Source organism: Choloepus didactylus, chromosome 4, assembly GCF_015220235.1.
Source record: "Choloepus didactylus isolate mChoDid1 chromosome 4, mChoDid1.pri, whole genome shotgun sequence".
Classification (NCBI taxonomy): domain Eukaryota; kingdom Metazoa; phylum Chordata; class Mammalia; order Pilosa; family Megalonychidae; genus Choloepus; species Choloepus didactylus.
The window spans coordinates 39,409,839-39,434,943 of NC_051310.1; the positions used below are offsets into that span (position 1 = coordinate 39,409,839).

The window sequence follows — 25,105 nt, forward strand, 5'->3', positions numbered from 1 at the left end:
TTTATTAGCTTTCCATTAAAATGTTCAGTGGGTACTATGGAGATCCTTCCTAGATCATGACTTTACTCCCAAGCTCCAGTTCATTTCCAGTGCTATGCCAAACAATTTCACTAAGATGGTCATCACCTCTAATTCTGTATTTTTCAACCTTGCTGAGTTTGGCATATGGCCCTTGGCTAGATATGAAACCAGGTAATCTTTAAACTCTTTCAACTCCAATATCTATCCTCCCAAAGCTTCTACTCTCTTATTTATTTGTGATATTACTATGCATCTAGTCAATTAGGTTCAAAAATCTCAATCATCTTTTAACTCTTTAATAAGTAACCATATTAACCTGAAAAAGCAGTGGTCAAAATTAATTGAGACAAAAGAGATTGGGACAAGGGAATGAAGTTAAAGGGTTTAAGGTGACAGAAGAATGTATTAAGGTGCTTGAAATGAAAGCCAAGAACAGAGGCCAGGAATTTTAATGTAGAATCATCAAATTCAATCAAAGGGACTTGCTTACTTGCTATTATGGATCAAGGAGGAAGGAGAAGAGGCTCTAAGATTTTGAGTCAGTTCACTAGTGTCAAAAGCAAGGAATTGAGAGAGAAAAATACGTTACCAGAAGATGATGTACTATTTTTAAAATGTGTCCAACTGTTAGATATATAAGACTAAATCTTGCGGGGGCAAGATGGCAGACTGGTGAGCTGTATGTTTTAGTTACTCCTCCAGGAAAGTAGGTAGAAAGCCAGGAACTGCGTGGACTGGACACCACAGAGCAATCTAACTTTGGGCATACTTCATACAACACTCATGAAAACGTGGAACTGCTGAGATCAGCGAAATCTGTAAGTTTTTGCGGCCAGGGGACCCGCGCCCCTCCCTGCCAGGCTCAGTCCCGGGGGAGGAGGGGCTGTCAGCTCCGGGAAGGAGAAGGGAGAACTGCAGTGGCTGCTCTTATCGGAAACTCATGCTACTGATACAGACTCCAACCATAGATAGACTGAGACCAGACACCAGAGAATCTGAGAGCAGCCAGCCCAGCAGAAAGGAGACAGGCATAGAAAAAAAACAACACGAAAAACTCCAAAATAAAAGCAGAGGATTTTTGGAGTTCTGGTGAACATAGAAAGGGGAAGGGCCCTGAGGCGCATATGCAAATCCCGAAGAAAATCTGATCTCTCTGCCCTGTGGACCTTTCCTTAATGGCCCTGGTTGCTTTGTCTCTTAGCATTTCAATAACCCATTAGATCTCCGAGGAGGGCCCGTTTTTTTTGTTTTGTTTTGTTTTGTTTTTTTTTAATCCTTTTTTCTTTTTCTAAAACAATTACTCTAAGAAGCCCAATACAGAAAGCTTCAAAGACTTACTATTTGGGCAGGTCAAGTCAAGAGCAGAACTAGGAGAGCTCTGAGACAAAACGCAATAATCCAGTGGCTGAGAAAATTCACTAAACACCACAACTTCCCAAGAAAAGGGGGGTGTCCGCCCACAGCCATCATCCTGGTGGACAGGAAACACTCCTGCCCATCGCCAGCCCCATAGCCCAGAACTGCCCCAGACAACCCAGTGTGACGGAAGTGCTTCAAATAACAGGCACACACCACAAAACTGGGTGTGGACATTAGCCTTCCCTGCAACCTCAGCTGATAGTCCCAGAGTTGGGAAGGTAGAGCAGTGTGAATTAACAAAGCCCCATTCAGCTATCATTTCAGCAGACTGGGAGCCTCCCTACACAGCCCACCAGCCCAGAACTGCCCTGGGGGGACGGCACTCACCTGTGACATAGCACAGTCATCCCTCAACAGAGGACCCGGGGTGCACAGCCTGGAAGAGGGGCCAACTTGCAAGTCTCAGGAGCCATACGCCAATACCAAGGACTTGTGGGTCAGTGGCAGAGACAAACTGTGGCAGGACTGAACTGAAGGATTAGACTATTGCAGCAGCTTTAAAACTCTAGGATCACCAGGGAGATTTGATTGTTAGAGCCACCCCCCACTCCCTGACTGCCAAGAAACACGCCCCATATACAGGGCAGGCAACACCAACTACACACGCAAGCTTGGTACACCAATTGGACCCCACAAGACTCACTCCCCCACTCACCAAAAAGGCTAAGCAGGGGAGATCTGGCTTGTGGAGAACAAGTGGCTCGTGGACGCCACCTGCTGGTTAGTTAGAGAAAGTGTACTCCACGAAGCTGTAGATCTGATAAATTAGAGATAAGGACTTCAATTGGTCTACAAATCCTAAAAGAACCCTATCAAGTTCAGCAAATGCCATGAGGCCAAAAACAACAGAAAATTATAAAGCATATGAAAAAACCAGACGATATGGATAACCCAAGCCCAAGCACCCAAACCAAAAGACCAGAAGAGACACAGCACCTAGAGCAGCTACTCAAAGAACTAAAGATGAACAATGAGACCATAGTACGGGAGATAAAGGAAATCAAGAAGACCCTAGAAGAGCATAAAGAAGACATTGCAAGACTAAATAAAAAAATGGATGATCTTATGGAAATTAAAGAAACTGTTGACCAAATTAAAAAGATTCTGGACACTCATAGTACAAGACTAGAGGAAGTTGAACAACGAATCAGTGACCTCGAAGATGACAGAATGGAAAATGAAAACATAAAAGAAAGAATGGGGAAAAAAATTGAAAAAATCGAAATGGACCTCAGGGATATGACAGATAATATGAAATGTCCAAATATAAGACTCACTGGTGTCCCAGAAGGGGAAGAAAAGGGTAAAGGTCTAGGAAGAGTATTCAAAGAAATTGTTGGGGAAAACTTCCCAAATCTTCTAAACAACATAAATACACAAATCATAAATGCTCAGCGAACTCCAAATAGAATAAATCCAAATAAACACACTCTGAGACATATACTGATCACACTATCAAACACAGAAGAGAAGGAGCAAGTTCTGAAAGCAGCAAAAGAAAAGCAATTCACCACATACAAAGGAAACAGCATAAGATTAAGTACTGACTACTCAGCAGCCACCATGGAGGCAAGAAGGCAGTGGCACGATATATTTAAAATTCTGAGTGAGAAAAATTTCCAGCCAAGAATACTTTATCCAGCAAAGCTCTCCTTCAAATTTGAGGGAGAGTTTAAATTTTTCACAGACAAACAAATGCTGAGAGAATTTGCTAACAAGAGACCTGCCCTACTGGAGATACTAAAGGGAGCCCTACAGACAGAGAAACAAAGAAAGGACAGAGAGACTTGGAGAAAGGTTCAGTACTAAAGAGATTCGGTATGGGTACAATAAAGGATATTAATAGACAGAGGGGAAAAATTATGACAAACATAAACCAAAGGATAAGATGGCCGATTCAAGAAATGCCTTCACAGTTATAACGTTGAATGTAAATGGATTAAACTCCCCAATTAAAAGATATAGATTCACAGAATGGATCAAAAAAAATGAACCATCAATATGTTGCATACAAGAGACTCATCTTAGACATAGGGACACAAAGAAACTGAAAGTGAAAGGATGGAAAAAAATATTTCATGCAAGCTACAGCCAAAAGAAAGCAGGTGTAGCAATATTAATCTCAGATAAAATAGACTTCAAATGCAGGGATGTTTTGAGAGACAAAGAAGGCCACTACATACTAATAAAAGGGGCAATACAGCAAGAAGAAATAACAATCGTAAATGTCTATGCACCCAATCAAGGTGCCACAAAATACATGAGAGAAACACTGGCAAAACTAAAGGAAGCAATTGATGTTTCCACAATAATTGTGGGAGAATTCAACACATCACTCTCTCCTATAGATAGATCAACCAGACAGAGGACCAATAAGGAAACTGAAAACCTAAACAATCTGATAAATGAATTAGATTTAACAGACATATACAGGACATTACATCCCAAATCACCAGGATACACATACTTTTCTAGTGCTCACGGAACTTTCTCCAGAATAGATCATATGCTGGGACATAAAACAAGCCTCAATAAATTTAAAAAGATTGAAATTATTCAAAGCACATTCTCTGACCACAATGGAATATAATTAGAAGTCAATAACCATCAGAGACTTAGAAAATTCACAAATACCTGGAGGTTAAACAACACACTCCTAAACAATCAGTGGGTTAAAGAAGAAATAGCAAGAGAAATTGCTAAATATATAGAGACGAACAAAAATGAGAACACAACATACCAAAACCTATGGGATGCAGCAAAAGCAGTGCTAAGGGGGAAATTTATAGCACTAAACGCATATATTAAAAAGGAAGAAAGAGCCAAAATCAAAGAACTAATGGATCAACTGAAGAAGCTAGAAAATGAACAGCAAACCAATCCTAAACCAAGTACAAGAAAAGAAATAACAAGGATTAAAGCAGAAATAAATGACATAGAGAACAAAAAAACAATAGAGAGGATAAATATCACCAAAAGTTGGTTCTTTGAGAAGATCAACAAGATTGACAAGCCCCTAGCTAGACTGACAAAATCAAAAAGAGAGAAGACCCATATAAACAAAATAATGAATGAAAAAGGTGACATAACTGCAGATCCTGAAGAAATTAAAAAAATTATAAGAGGATACTATGAACAACTGTATGGCAACAAACTGGATAATGTAGAGGAAATGGACAATTTCCTGGAAACATATGAACAACCTAGACTGACCAGAGAAGAAATAGAAGACCTCAACCAACCCATCATAAGCAAAGAGATCCAATCAGTCATCAAAAATCTTCCCACAAATAAATGCCCAGGGCCAGATGGCTTCACAGGGGAATTCTACCAAACTTTCCAGAAAGAACTGACACCAATCTTACTCAAACTCTTTCAAAACATTGAAGAAAATGGAACTCTACCTAACTCATTTTATGAAGCTAACATCAATCTAATACCAAAACCAGGCAAAGATGTTACAAAAAAGGAAAACTACCGGCCAATCTCCCTAATGAATATAGATGCAAAAATCCTCAACAAAATACTTGCAAATCGAATCCAAAGACACATTAAAAAAATCATACACCATGACCAAGTGGGGTTTATTCCAGGCATGCAAGGATGGTTCAACATAAGAAAATCAATCAATGTATTACAACACATTAACAAGTCAAAAGGGAAAAATCAATTGATCATCTCAATAGATGCTGAAAAAGCATTTGACAAAATCCAACATCCGTTTTTGATAAAAACACTTCAAAAGGTAGGAATTGAGGGAAACTTCCTCAACAAGATAAAGAGCATATATGAAAAACCCACAGCCAGCATAGTACTCAATGGTGAGAGACTGAAAGCCTTCCCTCTAAGATCAGGAACAAGACAAGGATGCCCGCTGTCACCACTGTTATTCAACATTGTGCTGGAAGTGCTAGCCAGGGCAATCTGGCAAGACAAAGAAATAAAAGGCATCCAAATTGGAAAAGAAGAAGTAAAACTGTCATTGTTTGCAGATGATATGATCTTATATCTAGAAAACCCTGAGAAATTGACGATACAGCTACTAGAGCTAATAAACAAATTTAGCAAAGTAGCGGGATACAAGGTTAATGCACATAAGTCAGTAATGTTTCTATATGCTAGAAATGAACAAACTGAAGAGACACTCAGGAAAAAGATACCATTTTCAATAGCAACTAAAAAAGTCAAGTACCTAGGAATAAACTTAATCAAAGATGTAAAAGACCTATACAAAGAAAACTACATAACTCTACTAAAAGAAATAGAAGGGGACCTTAAAAGATGGAAAAATATTCCATGTTCATGGATAGGAAGACTAAATCTCATTAAGATGTCAATTCTACCCAAACTCATCTACAGATTCAATGCAATCCCAATCAAAATTCCAACAACCTACTTTGCAGACTTGGAAAAGCTAGTTATCAAATTTATTTGGAAAGGGAAGATGCCTCGAATTGCTAAAGACACTCTAAAAAAGAAAAACGAAGTGGGAGGACTTACACTCCCTGACTTTGAAGCTTATTATAAAGCCACAGTTGCCAAAACAGCATGGTACTGGCACAAAGATAGACATATAGATCAATGGAATAGAATTGAGAATTCGGAGATAGACCCTCAGATCTATGGCCGACTGATCTTTGATAAGGCCCCCAAAGTCACTGAACTGAGTCATAATGGTCTTTTCAACAAATGGGTCTGGGAGAGTTGGATATCCATATCCAAAAGAATGAAAGAGGACCCCTACCTCACCCCCTACACAAAAATTAACTGAAAATGGACCAAAGATCTCAATATAAAAGAAAGTACCATAAAACTCCTAGAAGATAATGTAGGAAAACATCTTCAAGACCTTGTATTAGGCGGCCACTTCCTAGACTTTACACCCAAAGCACAAGCAACAAAAGAGAAAATACATAAATGGGAACTCCTCAAGCTTAGAAGTTTCTGCACCTCAAAGGAATTTCTCAAAAAGGTAAAGAGGCAGCCAACTCAATGGGAAAAAATTTTTGGAAACCATGTATCTGACAAAAGACTGATATCTTGCATATATAAAGAAATCCTACAACTCAATGACAATAGTACAGTCGGCCCAATTATAAAATGGGCAAAAGATATGAAAAGACAGTTCTCTGAAGAGGAAATACAAATGGCCAAGAAACACATGAAAAAATGTTCAGCTTCACTAGCTATTAGAGAGATGCAAATTAAGACCACAATGAGATACCATCTAACACCGGTTAGAATGGCTGCCATTAAACAAACAGGAAACTACAAATGCTGGAGGGGATGTGGAGAAATTGGGACTCTTATTCACTGTTGGTGGGACTGTATAATGGTTCAGCCACTCTGGAAGTCAGTCTGGCAGTTCCTTAGAAAACTAGATATAGAGTTACCATTCGATCCAGCGATTGCACTTCTCGGTATATACCCGGAAGATCGGAAAGCAGTGACACGAACAGATATCTGCACGCCAATGTTCATAGCAGCATTATTCACAATTGCCAAAAGATGGAAACAACCCAAATGTCCTTCAACAGATGAGTGGATAAATAAAATGTGGTATATACACACGATGGAATACTACGCAGCAGTAAGAAGGAACGATCTCGTGAAACATATGACAACATGGATGAACCTTGAAGACATAATGCTAAGCGAAATAAGCCAGGCACAAAAAGAGAAATATTATATGCTACCGCTAATGTAAACTTTGAAAAATGTAAAACAAATGGCTTATAATGTAGAATGTAGGGGAACTAGCAATAGAGAGCAATTAAGGAAGGGGGAACAATAATCCAAGAAGAACAGATAAGCTATTTAATGTTCTGGGGATGCCCAGGAATGACTATGGTCTGTGAATTTCTGATGGATATAGTAGGAGCAAGTTCACAGAAATGTTGCTATATTAGGTAACTTTCTTGGGGTAAAGTAGGAACATGTTGGAAGTTAAGCAGTTATCTTAGGTTAGTTGTCTTTTTCTTACTCCCTTGTTATGGTCTCTTTGAAATGTCCTTTTATTGTATGTTTGTTTTCTTTTTAACTTTTTTTTATACAGTTGATTTAAAAAAGAAGGGAAAGGTAAAAAAAAAAAAAAAAAAAAAGGGAAAAAAAAAAAGATGTAGTGCCCCCTTGAGGAGCCTGTGGAGAATGCAGGGGTATTCGCCTACCCCACCTCGATGGTTGCTAACATGACCACAGACATAGGGGACTGGTGGTTTCATGGGTTCAGCCCTCTACCACAGGTTTTACCATTGGGAAGACGGTTGCTGCAAAGGAGAGGCTAGGCCTCCCTATGGTTGTGCCTAAGAGCCTCCTCCCGAATGCCTCTTTGTTGCTCAGATGTGGCCCTGTCTCTCTAGCTAAGCCAACTTGAAAGGTGAAATCACTGCCCTCCCCCCTACGTGGGATCAGACACCCAGGGGAGTGAATCTCCCTGGCAACGTGGAATATGACTCCCGGGGAGGAATGTAGACCTGGCATCGTGGGACGGAGAACATCTTCTTGACCAAAAGGGGGATGTGAAAGGAAATGAAATAAGCTTCAGTGGCAGAGAGAATCCAAAAGGAGCCGAGAGGTCACTCTGGTGGGCACTCTTACGCACACTTTAGACAACCCTTTTTAGGTTCTAAAGAATTGGGGTAGCTGGTGGTGGATACCTGAAACTATCAAACTACAACCCAGAACCCATGAATCTCGAAGACAGTTGTATAAAAATGTAGCTTATGAGGGGTGACAAGGGGATTGGGAAAGCCATAAGGACCACACTCCACTTTGTCTAGTTATGGATGGATGAGTAGAAAAATAGGGGAAGGAAACAAACAGACAAAGGTACCCAGTGTTCTTTTTTACTTCAATTGCTCTTTTTCACTCTAATTATTATTCTTGTTATTCTTGTGTGTGTGCTAATGAAGGTGTCAGGGATTTATTTGGGTGATGAATGTACAACTATGTAATGGTACTGTGAACAATCGAAAGTACGATTTGTTTTGTATGACTGCGTGGTATACGAATATATCTCAATAAAATGAAGATTAAAAAAAAAAAAAAAAAAAAAAAAAGACATAATGCTGAGCAAAATAAGCCAGGCACAAAAAGAGAGATATTGTATGTTACCACTAATGTGAATTCTGTGAAAAATGTACAATGTTTTATACTGTAGAATGTAGGGGACCTAGAGATACCAATTAGTGGAGGGGGAATGATAATCTAATAAGAACAGATAAACTATGGAGGGTAATCTCAATGTTATGGGAATGCTCAGGAATGATTATGGTTTGTAAACTTTCTTGGATATAGTAAGATCAAGTTGGAAGCAATAGAGTTATTTTAGGTTTTTTTTTTCTCTTATTCCTTTGTTTTCTTAGGGGTTGTTAATTTTCTTGGGGTATGGAAGGAACATGTTGGAAGCAATGTAGTTATTTTAGATTATTTGTTTTTCTTATTCCTCTGTTTGGACATGGTTTATTAATTTTCTTGGGGTATGGTAGGAACATATTGGAAGCAAAGTAGTTATTTTAGGTTATTTGTTTTCCTTAATCCATTGCTTTGTTTGAAATGTTGTGGGGTTTTTTTGGTTGTTGTTTGCCTGTTTGTTTTTAATTTTTTGATAAACAAAGTTAAAAAATTGAAAAAAAATCAGTAGAAAAATGGGAGTAAAAACTAAATGACAAATAGGGTGGGATGGGGGGATGGTTTGGGTATTCTCTTTTCACTTTTATTTTTTATTCTTATTCTGATTCTTTCTGATGTAAGGAAAATGTTCAGAAATAGATTGTGGTGATGAACGCATAACTATATGATCATACTGTGAACAGTTGATTGTATACCATGGATGACTGTATTATGGTTTGTGAATATATTTCAATAAAACTGAATTAAAAAAAAAAAAAAAAAGACTAAAGCTTGCAAGAGAGGTGAAAATTTGGAGATATAAATCTGGACATCAAAAAGGAATATAGAAAGATGACTTCACCAGCAGAGAATTACAAACAGAAAAGGGGGCCAAATAAATTGAAAGAGAATTCTCATAAATTAAGAAGCAGTCGAAAGAACAAAGAGGCATCAAGGAAGGAATATAGAGTTATCCAATAAGTAGGAGAATTACCGGGTAATACAAATCCACAGATCAGTGAGAAAATAAAAATGGCAGATAGTATCAATAGGTATTCAGTGATGCATATGGCTTATTTCAGATGTTCAGCTATAAATGGAGAGAAAAAAAGAAAGGACAGCTGATGTTTTGTACAAACAGACCTAAGTGAATAGTTTTCAGGGTGGGGAGGGCTCTGCATGTTAACATATCAGATAAATCACCAACACAAAGACAGGATTTTACTGTCCACATTAACAGCAATAGGAGAAATTATGAAAATTGATTTTGCATGGAAGGTGAAGAATTTTGTTTTACACGAGTTGAGGTATTTGATTTTCTCATCTCTTGAAAGCTTAAAATTGACATTTGGTATTTTAGAACCACCATTAAAACAATAACAAAGGGACCAATCTTCTGCTTTTGATGCCCCAGAAGAAACACATACTGAGTTTTGACATTATCATATGAACCAATGACAGATTTTAATAAATTTTATACATAGAATCGAAGACTAGAAAGTTGGGAGGGAGAGAGTTAAAGGTGATATATTAAAAAGAAATAACTTTCAGGAATGCAAATTCTTATTTTTAACAATTGCCCAAATATTTTCTTTCAGTACAAAGAAACAGTTTTTAGTAAGCTGTGTTTATACATCATACTTTTTAAAAAGTGTACTGCTCCTTTTTGTTCCCTACCCAATCTAATGTAAATATCCAAGGAAAATAAATCTAAAAATTAATATCTTACTATAATTCAGTGAATGATACAAAATTATCACTAAAATGAAGAGAGATGGTAACGGATGTTAGTGATAGTGGCACATTGAGAAGGTAATCAACACCAGCGAATTATATATCTGAATGTGTTCATAAGGGGAAATTTTAGGTGAATATGTTACTAAAGTAAAAATTTAAAAACTATAGGACTGTACCACACAAACAGTGAACCCTAATGTAAACTATGGACTATAGTTAGTAGTACAATTATAATAATATTCTCTCATAAATTGTAGCAAAGGAACCACACTAATGCAAATTGTTAATAACGGGGGTGGGTATGTGGGAACTCTGTATTTTCTGCATGATTTTTCTGTAAACCTCCAACTTTTCTAATTGAAAACAAAAAGGCTAGTACCTTAAGTAGTGAGTACTGACAGCTGGCAATCACCAGGCAGAACTGGAAGACCCAGATGTCTCTGAAAAAGCCTTGTATGAGAAGAACAGAGCCCAAAAAAGCTACAAGAATAGCCAGGATGACAGCTAACACATTTTCCAGGATCTCACGATTTCTGTAGAAAAATTTATTAATCAGAGTGAAAAAAAAGAGAACATATCAATATGAAGCTCACGATATGTTTGCTGAGATTATCTTTTAGGTCCTAGGTTTGAATAAGGTTTTGGATCACAAGGAGAAAGAAACAAATTTCATGTAGAAACAACACAAATTCTTATACACAAATAAAGCATGCTATTCTGGACTGTAAATTCCAATTACAATAAATAATCGAGTTTTTATTTTTATTACTTTACTCTTCTTAACACCTGTTTTTCTATCAAATTTGTTACAAAATAACCAATTTGGACAGTAATTAAAATACACGGAGAAGTTTAAAAAACAAAATCTCAAAAGAATTTTTAGAAAGTTAAACTTAAAATGTTTTATATGGCATTTTGTAACCAGATACCTAGTGGTTTCATTTTCCCTATCTCAGTCATCTGAAATAATCCAGAAAACTCACCAGAATTACTTAAATACAGGCTCTTACATATCCTTGAGAACTATAGCAATGATCAAGACCATAAATTCTGCTTCTATCAAAGCTGCTAAGACAACTCTATACTTTATTAAACTGACACTGTAAAAGAAACAATACGATGCCAAAGACATTGCATACAGTAATGAGGATTATTTTTATATGCCATGCCAAAAAATAAGAATTAGCCTCATTACTTCTTACGTAAACTTCGTTCACAAACTAACAAATCCTTGCTAAAAGTCAGGTTTTTAAAGAATATTTAATGATAAGGAAAAATGCTCAGCATGTTTGCCATACAAAGAAAGTAGGAAATAAATTGTTATTTTAAAACTTACATATATAGGATAAAAAACACATATGTATCAAAATAATACTAGTAAAAATGGTTTCTCCGGGTGAAGGGGTTATGGCTGGCCTCTTTCTGTCTTCAAATTTTTGGTATATTTACATTTTCTATAATGAGTAAGGAATTACATTTATAATCATACATTTTTAAAATTATTGTTTTTATTAACCAATGTCCTATTTATAATCACCAACTGGGCCTAAAACATAAAACACAAAACATCTCTCTTCTATTTCATTTAATAGTTCTACCAGATTAAAAGAAATTCAATTGTTTTCTCAAAACAATCATTCATATTTTCATTTGGTCTTATACAGTATTTATGGCAATCCAGATTTATCAAATCCAATGTCTCTCTTCAGTTCTTCTTCTGCCCTGCTACAATGCATATTAATGCCAACTTTTCTCTTTGGTGAAAATGTGCTCTTTTGGCTTTTTTGTTCTTAGTTTTGATGAATCCAATTTATGTGTTCTTCTATTAATCATTTTGTGACACAGCTAAGAAATTTTGCCTAACCTAAAGTCACAAAAATTTTCTCCTTTTTTCTTTCTGTAAGTTTTATTGTTTTAGGTCTAACATTTAGGCCTATGATCCATTTTGACTTAATTTTTGTAATATGGTGCCAAGTACGGGTCAAAGTCCATTTTTTTTTCTGCATATGGAAAAACAATTGTTCCAGAGCTATTTGTTGAAGAGGCTATCCTTTCTTCAGTTCATTAATTTAGAGTATTATTTTGACACCATCGGGATCTAGAACTTTCTTTGTGGGAAGATTTCTAAATACAATTTAAATTTATTTAAATGATATGGGGCTGTTAAGGTTATGCAGTTCTCCAGAATAAGCTTTGATAATTTGTCTTTCAAGAAATTTATTCATTACATTTGTCTACTGTTGAATTTATTTGCATATAGCTATTTATAATATTCCCATATTATCACTTTGATAACTATAGAATCTGTAGTGATATCTCTTCTCACATTCCTGATGTTGGTCATTTGTGTCTTGTCGCGTTCTTCTTTTATTTCCAATCAGCCTGGCTAGCAGTTGATCAATTTAATTGAAAATCTCAACTAACCTGCTTTTGGTTTCCTTAAATCTCCAATGTTTTTCTGTTTCCTCATACATTTCCTCTTTGTTCTTTACTACTTTCTTTTCTCTGGTCACTTGGGTTTAATTTGTTCTTCTTTTTCCAGTTTCTTAAGGTAGAAGGTGAAATCATTAATTTGAGACTGTTCTTCTTTTGTAATACATGCATTCAGTGCTATAAATTTTTCTTAATACTGTTAGTATCACAAAAATTCTGATGTGTTGTATTTTCATTCAGTTCAAAATACTTCCTATTTTTCCTCCTGATTTCTTCTTTAATCCATGCATTATTTAAAAGTACTGCTTAGTTTCCAGATATTTGGGAATTTTCCAAGAATCTCTCTGCTATTAATTTATAATTTAATTCTACTGTAGTAAGAATAAACATACTATATATGACTTACATATTTTAAAATTTATTGAAACTTATTTTATGGTCCAGAATATGATCTTGATGAATGTTCCATGTGTACTCTGTTGTCATGGGTAGAATGTTCTATAAAAGTGTACCAACTCAGGTTGGATGATAGTACTGTTCAGTCTACTATATACTTGCTGGTTTTCTACATACTTGTTCTATCAATTAATCAGAGAGGTGATGAAATTGACCATAATTGTGGATCTGTCTACTTCTCCTTCTATTTAAATCAGCTTTTGTTTCATTTTGAAGTTCTGTTCTTAGATGCAGAAACTTTTAGGACTGTCATGTCCTATTAATTAATTTATCCCTTTATCATTATGAAATCACCTTTTTTACCTCTAGTAATAATCTCTGCTATTATTTCTGATATTAACAGAGCCACCCAGCTTTCTTCTTCTTCTTTTTAATCTTCCAATCATATTCATTATGTTTCTTTTCTGAATTTTATTGTGTGGTAATACATAAAACATAAAATTTCCCATTTAACCACTATCATGTGTATAATTCAGTGATACTAATTACATTCACAATATGGTACTACCAATACCACTATTCATTACCAAAACTTTTTCATCATCCCAAACAGAAAGCTCTGTACCCATCAAGCAATAATTCCCACTCCCACCCACCCTGGCCCTAGCAACCCATAATCCACTCTCAATCTCTGTGTACTTGCTTATACTAGGTTTTTCATATAACTGAAATAATATAATATTTGTCCTTTTCTGTCTGGTTTATTTCCCTCAACATATCTTCAAGGTTCATCTGTGTTGTTACAGCAGCAAAATGTCATTCCTTTTTATGGCTGAATAACACTCAATGGTATGTATATACCACACTCCTGCTTTATTTTGTTTAGTATTAGCATGGTATTTATTTTTTCATCCTTTTACTTTTAAGCTATTTCTATTTTATATTTAATGCACATTTCTTACAGACAGCATATAATTGGGTCTTATTTTCTTATCTGACCCAACAATTTCTGGCTTTTCTGCCTCTATTTGTTTTCTTTTGTCCCATCTGTTTCCTATTTTTCATTTTGTTTTTAATCTTTTTACCTCTTCTGCTTTTGTTCAGCTTGATAATTTTTAATAAATCCATTTTATCTATTTTTTGGCTTGAAGTATTTCCAACACTAAATCTGATTTCTTTCTTAGTGTTCCTCTGTACAAAACATGCCCTTTTTTTTCTGGCAACTTTTATGATTTTATCACTGATTTTGAGTGATTATAATAGGCTTTGGTACAGTTTTCTTCATGTTTCTTGTGCTTGGGGTTCCTTGAGCTACCTGGATGTATACATTTATATTTTTCATCAATTATGGAGAGTTTCCTGCCATTATTTCTTCAAAATGATTTCTGTCTCCCTGCTTTGCTTAAAATTGTCCCACAGCTCACTTCTATTTTCTTTTTCTGTCCTTCTCATTGGGGGCTTGGAAGAGATTCCTTTTTTTTTTTCTTTCCTGTTTCATTTTGGATAGTTTCGATTGCTATGCATTTGAGTTCACTAATCTTTTCTTCTGCTATGTCTAATCTGCCATTAATCCCATCCAGTATATTTTTCATCCCAAATATTGTAGTTTTCATCTCCAGAAGTTTGATTTGGGTCCTTTTTTTTTTTTTTTTTTAAACTATCTTCCATGTCTTTAACTTTTTTAGCATATAGAATATAATTATAACTATTAGTAGAATGTTAATTCTACCAACTGTGTCACTTATAGGTTGGTTTTGATTAATTATTCTCCTCCAGGTCACATTTTCCTGCTTCTGTGCATGTTTGATACTTTGATTAGATGCTATATAGTGTGAATTTTACCTTGTTGGGGGCTGGGTATTTCTGAATTTCTGTAAATCTTCTTGAACTTGGTTAAGCTACTTGGAAACAGTTTGATCTTTTCAGGTCTTGCTTTTATGAACTGCTAGGTGAGTCTGAAGCAGTGCTTATTCTTGTGTTAATTATTCCCTACTCCTGAGGCAAGACCTTCCTGAGCACTCTATACAGTACACCATAAAAAGTGAATTATGAGCTATTCCCATCTGGCTATTGGTAACAGATGAGAGGTGAAATCATTGATTTGAGACCTTTCTTTTTTTCTAATATAGGCATTCAGTTTTTCCTAATACTGCATTAGAAGCATTCCAAAAATTCTGATGTGTTGTATTTTCATTTTTATTCACTTCAAAATGCTTTCTAATTTCCCTCTTGATTTTTCACTCTTGATTCTTGGCCCTGTGTCAATGCCAGGCAATATTTCTCGGTTCCTTTTAGATGGTTCTTGCCCTGGTTGCAGGCAGTTTCCTTACATGAATTTGCTTATCAGAACTCTGCTGAATACTTGAGAGGACACCCTACAGATCTCCAGGTTTCTCTCTCTAAGTAACTCTCTCCTCTCTGACATTCTGTCCTATGAACTCTGGCTGTCTTAGACTCTCAGCTCCATCTCCTCAAATCAGGAAGTCCACTGGGCTCTACCTCAGCTCACATCATTTGTTTCCCATCTCTCAGCATTGTCCTTTGTTGTTTCACGTCCAGTGTCTCGAAAACTGTTGTTTCATGTAGTTTGTCTGTTTTGGGTTGTTTCAGACAGGAGAGTAAATCCAATCCTTGTAATTCCATGTTGACCAGAGTGGGTGGCAGTCAGTCACTGAGTTTATAATTGACTAATGTTTTTTACCATTACAACAGTAGTGCTAAGAAATAGGGAGACAGAAGTTTCCTCTTTTATATTTAGGATCTTATTACCTATAACCTTGAGATCATCAACACCCATATTCTCTGGCTTTTAAGTTGCATGAGGCTTATTTATGATAAAAAGGATTTCTTTGTATAAACAAATTAAAAGTACTACAAAAGAGAGTTTTTAATGGATTTAAGAAAGTCAATGTCTGGGAATCCTTATAATCTCAAGAGGACAAAAACAGAAAACATTTTGCAGCATGACAAGTAGGTAAAAACTTCAATGGCTCATTAGGGACACTTCCACTTAAAAATAAAATCTACACATATCTTTAATATCACATTATATCCTCACCGATCAAACAGGGCCAAAAGTGTGAGTCTATCAAAATTGATGCCAATCCATAGTTGGGGCAGGATCCAAAAGCGGTAATAGTGTTTAATCTTTTGGGCAGCATCTTCTGTTGGACCATAAGGAGCTGCCAAGTCAGGGCTTAGATCAATGTCTTGTTGCTCCAACAAATCTGTATCAATGGTCAATAGTCTATTCAATCGAATCTGTGGAAGAGAGAGCTGAAAGAAAGTCAGTATTGAAAGGCTGAAAGTATTTTTAATCAAGACATGATTCAAGGGCTACTCAATCAGCTTGTAGATTATCCAGGGTCATTAATTCTTTACTCTGGTCTACACCTTGTATATATTTTATAATCACTATACACTACAGAAGGTGACAATAGGAAGTGAACTAAAAAATAAGGAAATTAATCAACAAACCTTTTGGAAAAGTGTTATTAGGAAGTGCGAAATCTTAAGATTTTATGAACTGTGTAGCTAGTGAGTCCATTAAAATCACTTTTTTCTGATTATGTACCTCATTATCACTGTTAAATTTGAGCTCCTCTGTACTGGATTCACTGCTCTGAACTCTCATTTCTTCCTAGACTGTCTTATCATGTTGTTGTTTCTAATTCCCTTTTTTGTTTTGTTTTGGCAGGCTGCTCATCTGAGACTATACAGTAAACTGCTATACTTTATGTCTTTCAATTTTAAATCATCCATTTACCACCTTCCCCTTCCTCTGAAAATTTCAAAAATTTCTGTATCTGGCACAGCACTAGGCAGAATTTTGCTACCTCAAGTTTCCATACCATTTAATAGTGGAAAACAATAAAATAATCATCTTCCTATTTTTGCTTTCCTATGGAATTTCCAGGAATACAATGCATCAAAAAATAGGAACAGTCTTTGCTTTTCAAACACATACTGGGGTATAGTCAAGAAAATTTCCTTCCTATATATAGCACAGTCATTTCTATCTCTAAACACTGACAAAGAATTCCCCAAACACTTTTCTTATCCTCTATGCCAGTTTCTCAACCTTGGCACTACTGACAACTGGGGACAGATAATTCTTGTTGTGGGGATGGTATCCTATGCACTGTAAGATGTTTAACTGTATCTCTGGCCTCTACCTACTAGACACCAGTAGCAAACCACACCCCATTTTATCCCCTGCAGCTGAGACAACCCAAAATATCTCTAGACATTGTCAAATGTCCACTGGTTGAAAACAACTGCTCTATGCCAAACTTACATCCTACATTCTTACAAATCCTGCTTACAACGTATCATCTTCAAGAAGCCCTAATAATTAATCCCTTTGGCACCAGATTTATCTATATGTGTTGCTTAATAGGGTTTTAATATTTTATCTTTTCCAACATGAATATATATTTTGATGGCAAAAGCAGTGTTATCTTTTAAAAATATCCCCGCCATATTTCACGGCATATTTTATAGAGTAATGTCATTACCAAGTTTTTTCCCCCCACAATGGTATGAAAAACCAACAGTTAACCAATAGATAACCACACCAAAATCATAATGTGAGGTTGTAAAATGGCACAGTTAAAAATGGCACACCTGGATTATAAAGTTGGAGAGTAAACCGACCTTTACATACCCCTAATATGTGTAATTACTGATTCATAAATATAGCTAGTTAATTGTCACAGTGTTTTATGTTTGCTTGTTTCTTTCTTATGAGAGGATTTACCAGAGGAGATCCACTATGGAAAAGCAAATATGATTTTATCCTAGTTTTCAACAAAATTGCTATTTTGTAATTTTGTCAAGTTTTCTGATTTTTATAGCTACTTAATCTGAAAATATATCATTTTATAAAAATAAAGGAAAACCTACCACATCATGTGGATAGAATCGAACTGAGGTAGAACTGGATACATGAGAATCTGTGTCACTAAAATAAAATGAAAAAGACTTTAGGGAATAATAGCTTGTCAAACAGTAGGAAGAAAAAAATCCCTTTAACAATTAGAAGATAGTTACATTGCCTTCATTTTCCAGGTAAAATTCAAAATGCAAAATAGCATTTGTCTAGAGTTGTGGTTAAGAGCAAAGCTGCTGGGTGAGAATGCCTGTATTCAAATCTTTGACTGAGTAAGATCTTGGATAAGTGACTTAACTTCTTTTTACCTCAGTTTCCTCAGAGGTAACAGAATAATAGTACCCGTATCATAAAGTTTTTGTGAAAATTATTTAAATGAGATAATCCAAAGAAAGCAATTAACATATTGCCTGGACCCAGCAGAACTACAATAAATATTATAACCTAAATATAATACCCTAGACCATGACAATTCACTTTCCACAGTTCAGTCAAGTTTAGATTTCAAAATTTGAAGACTTTTCCCCCTTTATGGCATAAGGGGTTGTTCTCTTGAATTACATTAGACATGACAATTAAGTCTTTCCATTCCCCATCCCCTTACTGTTTCCACCAAAGAGACTCTTAATTCCTGTTACAGACTCATGTAACACTTTGTTCTAATCATTTCTAAAAAGGTAAATTCTGAAACTGGAGTAAAGGAGCTTAAAGACTATAGTTTTCTAAATATTCTCTTTGGCATGCTAATGACTGCAAGATTCTATTGCTTTACATGGTCCCTCAAAACTTAAAAAAACAGATGAACTGCCTATAGAATAACAACATTTAAAATCTACCCATTATTAAACTGAAGTCCTAAAGTAAGAATCAAATGACCCCCATGAGAAAAGTGAGCTAATTAATCAATAACAGATTTTAAAGCAGCAACTACAATAGAGGAACACTAAGATTTAAAATGTAGAAAAATAAGACTTTAACATAGTCTAAAATTATTACTGGTTATTTTATATGATGATGTCCAATTTCTTATTTTCTTTTCTCTTAACTTCTGCATTATTTTATGCAATTCTTTTCTAAGGGAATTAGGAAAAATAAGCTAAAAATAATATGTGAACCATATTTTAAGAAATTCCTATTTCTCAGAGCTGGTAAAAAGTTTCTTTAAAAAATGAAAGCTGGCTGGTCATTTAAAAAGTTACTTGATCAAAATCCCTAAGAGGAAATAAAAGTTTTAAATTACATAAAGAAAACTAACTTATGGATTTAAACTTACATGTGTAAATATTTTTCCAGTAAGCTTTTTTACATCAAGCAACATATATAAACACAAAGTCTATAGTTAAATTTGAAATTGTGGGAAAACAGTGCCCACTATAAGATTACAGGGAATTCTGATTTAGTTTTCTAAAACACAGAACAGTTTTTATTTTTAAAATAATGCTTGCATTTTTGCATAGCAAAACAAAAACAGACAGACAAAAAAAAAAAAAAATCCCTAATTCTTTGGAAACAAATGCACATGACAAGTTTTTAAATCAATACAACTTTAACATGGCAAATATATGAAAGGATAAACACAGTCCTAATGTACTCCACACATACCAGACAATGGATGCTCTTCTTGCTGCTGGTTCAAAATTCACAAGTGACATATCGCAGCCACCAGTCTCATAGAGCGTAGAAGAGAACTTACCTAGCAAATAAACGATTTTTTTAAAAAGTCATTAGAATACTCAGAATTTTCCTTTATTATACTCTAAATTTCATAACTTGTTACATTTTAATAAAATGTCCTACAACCTTCTATTTCCAAAACATTTAAAAATACAATGATCTACCTGTAATTCAGCATGATTTGAATTGAAAAGAAATTCCAGACAGTGGGAATTAGATGCCTTTATATAAAATCAGGTACTAAAAATAAAAGTAAGGAATTTAAGTCAGCTTTGCAATACTAGTCTGGTTCTCTTTTCTCCTCCCAGCACTTTCTCAATTCAAATAATCATATAACTGAATTTAATGGTCTTTAAAAGTCATGTGACTACTACTTGCAAGTAGTGAGTGGTTATTTACAAAGCTGCTTAAGTGCTGAGATAGTTCAAATTGCAAGACAACCACATTGTGTGATTCCCTCCTGAATTTTTCCTAAGAAATGAAAAGGGTCAAAATGGATCCAAGGAAGTTTAATGAATTGAATGGGCTGTAATATAAATGTTGGTGAAAATTAAATTACAGTATTTTAAGAACATTACTGGTTTTTGATTCTATCAAAAAACTTGATGAAAAATGTAGGAACAGCAACTGCTGTAGCCAAATAAACATCTCTATAAAACTAATAAAAGGTTTAGAAGTTATACTGATTGCAAACAAATGTTTTTTTAAAAATTCTTAAAATGAACTCTGTAAGATAAAAGGATTTTCAAAATGGAATTTTAAAAATTTAAACAGTCTGAAATACACTCTTCACCTTGCAAATCTACCCTAGCCAAATCAATGATGGGGAGAGAAGATAAACAAATGAATATAAATTCTCAGTAGGGCAATAAGATGAGCTATATAACCCAATAACCATTTGGGTCTTATCTACGCTGCTATTTGAATATCTTTGACACTTTTATTTTACTAGCTGGAATAACTGATGTTATCAATAGGAGAAATCTTTAAAAAGACAATTTCAACTTGATGGCAGACCTAAAAGTTGGATTTCTCTTCCAGGGCTACCTACAATGCAAACAGTATGCAATAAGGGCTTTTATTTAAGTGAGACTTGAAAAATGATAGTAAAAGGTCCCCATAATTAACTAATAATATAAGTATGGATTTATATAACATTTCAATCATTATTTCCTTCTTTGTAAGGACTAGAATCAGAAAAAATACTTTATGAAATAGGATTATTTGAGTACATTTCTACAGGCCAAAATGAGACTGGAATGTAAAATGTTTTATTTTATTGTGGTATTTTCTGTAGCAGTGTTTTGTTAGTTTTCAGGATAATATACTTCTGAGATAAATGAGAAAAGAACAATCTGTGAAATGTTCAGTTCATTTGCTGATTTTTAGGGAGGTTTATCCGCATGTGGATTACCAAAGACTGGGCCTTTTTTCCCCGTCTTTTATATATGAGTTATTCACTCTTACCACCTCTAACAGAAACCAGATTAATGAACTAAAATGAAATGATAAAAAGCTGTCAATCCGGCTGCTTTTTAGATGTATTACTGAAAGGAGCAGTAGAGCTTACAGAAATTGTTAGTGAAGAAAAAATTAAATAAAAATACTGACTCAACTGGCATTTTAAAAATATTTTTAAATTATAATATTTTCGCTCTGCTCTTTCCTCATTTATCATGGATAATCAAAAATTGACTGTGTGCTTACAGTCAGTTTAAACTTACATTAACAGAAAAAAGGAACACCTGATCAAAATCACAGATTGCATAAATGCAGAATTATAAACCTACATTAAATGACTAAATCACAGTGTAATGAACTGAGAGGGCTAGGCATTGTGCATTAAGTCTAATGAGTTTAAATGTTTATAACACAATTTGTGTGTAGTTGAGAAATAAGTTATTTCTGTATTCAATAGGGTTCGAATTACTGCAGTACATTTTAAGTATTTTAAGCTTCCTATGGGATTTTTAGAAATAATGCCTGCTTTTGATATATTGAAAATAAATCCTCATATGCAACTGGAATCCATTAAAGATATTAGTCTTTGTAATTTAAAAATGAAACAGTAGAAGAATATTATCAAAGCATTATACCACAACACTATATGGTCTTTTATGCACACATAGATGTCTAGTGTCACATTTATATAGGAATAATTACATTTCAAATAAGTATAAATATAAAACAAAAAGCATGCAAAAGAAAAAGGGCTTTTCTGGACAGAAAGAAAGCTGGAAAAATTGGGTAGTTTTATTATTAATAAATTTACAACTCTGAATGCTTCTATACAAACCAATGATGAACATGTAATATTTAGAAATTTATAAAGAAGCACAAAATACATCTAAGAGAAGGGCAGCTATGATTTTAACAGATGTTCAAGACTTACTTAAAAAATGTTCAGCTTAAGATTTCAGTGAAAAACAATATTTTAATGTACCGTTAAGAATCTACAAAGGACAACTTTAAAATAACTCAAACAGAAATAAGTATATATTGTTATTGGTTTATAAAGATTAAGAGTATCTTAAATTTGTGCAAATATTCTTAGCATACATAGATATTTTATACATACATCATTTCATATTAAAACAATAATCATATTTAATATTTAGGTCCAACATAAAATTAATAAACATCTTTCATTATTATTCTGCATTAAGAAAAACACTTTAAGTACTGATTATTTCTAATGAATATAAACTGGGAAGAAAGTAGAACATCAATGAAATATATCATCGTATGAATTTTGATTACAAACTAAGACATCTTATCATAATTCAATTCCCAGGTCATAATTAATTATATCTGATAGTATGTCTCTGTCATGATTTGAGAAGGAAAAAAAAATCTCTGACAAAATAAACATGACTGGAAGTTGGAATTTCAGACTTCAATAATGATACTGGCCAAGAGATAGCACCTTTAATGACAAAAAAGTAGGCTCCTGGCATTTCTCAGTTTTAGGTACTCAACAATGACTGCTATTTTCTACACAAATTAAATTTAATTATACAAAACCATTTTTTTTGAGGTAGGAGAATTTCAGAGTAACAAATCATAGATCAATAAATAAGAGCTGAGAAACAGAAAGAAGAGTAAAATTAGCTTTGCCTTAAGGACCAAGTGCATCTGAAGCATATGCCTGAAATCACATAAGGTACAGCAAACACATTTGAAAGAAACACTGGCAAAATATGAACAAAAGACATGAGGAATTAATGGGATTCTCAAACTTGTCTTATCAACAAAAAACACAGCAAGTGCATAAAGAATTGTAATAACAGTATTCCCCCAAGAAACCCCTATTGCATTCTTGATATCACATTCATTTTTCTGAAGATACCTATGTATCCTGTAAGGAGGAAGTAGCTAGAAGGACAAATCATCTGTAGAGTTTTTCTGATCCTCCCAGTATCAACAACAAAGCTGGCCTCTGAAATTTCTTGGATGATTTTCTTCCTTGACCCTTCTCCCATGATTCATTCCATGTCCTCTAAACCTAATCCTAACTCACTGTCTTACTTGACTTCCCACCCTTCTAGTATTACTCTTGGGGCAGGGGAGGCCTATAACAGCAAAGAAATACACGGGAGACAGATTCATATAGTGTTTTTTTTTTTTTTTTGAAGGCTGTTGGAAGTCCACATACATCTTTATGACTAAGTTAAGTATTCAATATGTGCAAAAAGTGTTTATTTCTAATGGTGATGAATAATGGGCTCACAATGCTATCTCAATGAATATATCATTAAACTTTTAAGAGAAAAGGTATTTAAAATTAGTTCTAGTTTCTTGATAGCACTCCTTTATTATCTTAAGTGGCAACTCTGCGTCTGAGGTAACATCATGAGTTCTCAGCCAGGTGGAAATGACACCCTTCAGGGCTGCTTATAGGCTAATGAACTTGGTTCTGCCTAGACCAAGCATTGGCAAACTTTTTCTATAATGTGCCAGTTACTTTCAGGTTTTGTGAGTCAGATGGTCTGTGTCACAACAACTCAAGTCTGCCACTGCAAGGTGAAAAGTAGCCACAGACAACATATAAATGAGTGGGCATAGCTGTGTTCCATTAAAACTTTATTTACCCAAACAGGCATCAATCTGGATTTAGCCCATGGGCCATAGTCTGCCAACCTGTCTTTCGCAAAGAGACTTGGGCGCCTAAAACCTCTAACTTTCTTGTGATACAAAGGAAATCAAGTCACTAGGCTATTGTAATTTCAAGTTTCAATATTTAGAACCACCATCCATCTTCCTGGAATGTATAACACTGCTCAGGGTTTTTAAAACAGGGTAAGAATAAGGAAAAGGGCAGATATAAGAAAGAGGTTGGTTTAGAAGAGGGTTTTAGGGTAACAGTATGGAAAAATAGGTATCTTCATAGCTTGGAAACAAAGACAGAGAATTATATACTGATACATTTTACTGACTTGGCCTTCTGGTTCTCTAGTTCTGCCTTAACATGACATACCTTAATTCCTTAAGACTATCCTAGGTGCCTAAACTCCAGATTCACTGAATCTTCTAAAAGTGGATGTACAAGGTCATATTCTGCTATGATTTCATCATCTGCTCACATTTTATTTCAAAGGGACAAGCCCTTCTTATCTTGGTAAAATAATCTATAACAATGATATTGATGACATTGACTGGCCAGGTAAAAAGGAAGACAAGTCATAGAATGGGAGAAAATATATGCAGTTTCTATCTGACAAATGAGTTGTATCTAGAATATCTAAAGAACTCTTACACCTCCATAAGAAGACAGACAAATCAATTTTTAAAATGGTAAAAAATTTGAACAGACATTGTTCACAAAAGAAGGTATAGGATTGGCAAATAAACATACCAAAAGATGCTCATCATCATTTGTCATCAGAGAAAGGCAAATTTAAAACACAATGAGATATCATTATGTACTCATTAAGGCTAAAATGGAAAAGACCAACAAAGAAAGTGTTAGCAAGAATGGGAACAGCTGGAACGTGCATACATTCTTTATGAGAATGTACAAACAGTTTTGAAAACTGTTAAACTGTTTAGCCCCTCCATTTCCAATAATCAAAAACTGGAAACAACACAAAAGTCCATTTAACAAGTGAATGGATAAACAAGATACAGTATTTCACACAATGGATACTACTCAGCCATAACAAGGAACCAACTACTGATACATGCAACAACAAAAAGCCATATATTGTAATCATATTTATATGAAGTTTTAGGAGACAGAAAGCAGATTAGTGGTTGCCTAGGGCCAGGAGACAAGGGGAATGAACTGCAAGGGGGAACAAAGAATCTTTGAAAGTAATGGAAATGTTCTGTTTCTTGATTTGGGTATTTCACAGGTTTGCACATCTGTTAAAACTTACCAAATTGTACGTGAGAAATGGATGACATTTATTGTACCTGTACTAT

General features: G+C 34.7%; 1 protein-coding gene across 12 annotated transcripts in view; it reads right to left on the bottom strand.

The window, feature by feature from the left end:
- PCNX1 (pecanex 1) overlaps window positions 1-25,105 on the bottom strand; it is a 206,691-nt gene that overhangs the window by 78,022 nt on the left and 103,564 nt on the right. For 10 of the 12 annotated variants that reach the window (XM_037832395.1, XM_037832394.1, XM_037832391.1 and 7 more), the window contains 4 exons: window positions 19,610-19,700; window positions 18,022-18,079; window positions 16,175-16,392; window positions 10,667-10,820 (listed from right to left, as the gene is read on the bottom strand). In XM_037832395.1, the coding sequence (XP_037688323.1) occupies window positions 10,667-10,820; window positions 16,175-16,392; window positions 18,022-18,079; window positions 19,610-19,700 (521 nt within the window). The remainder of the gene's footprint in view (window positions 1-10,666; window positions 10,821-16,174; window positions 16,393-18,021; window positions 18,080-19,609; window positions 19,701-25,105) is intronic. The other 2 variants (XM_037832388.1, XM_037832397.1) reach the window with 1 other exon arrangement.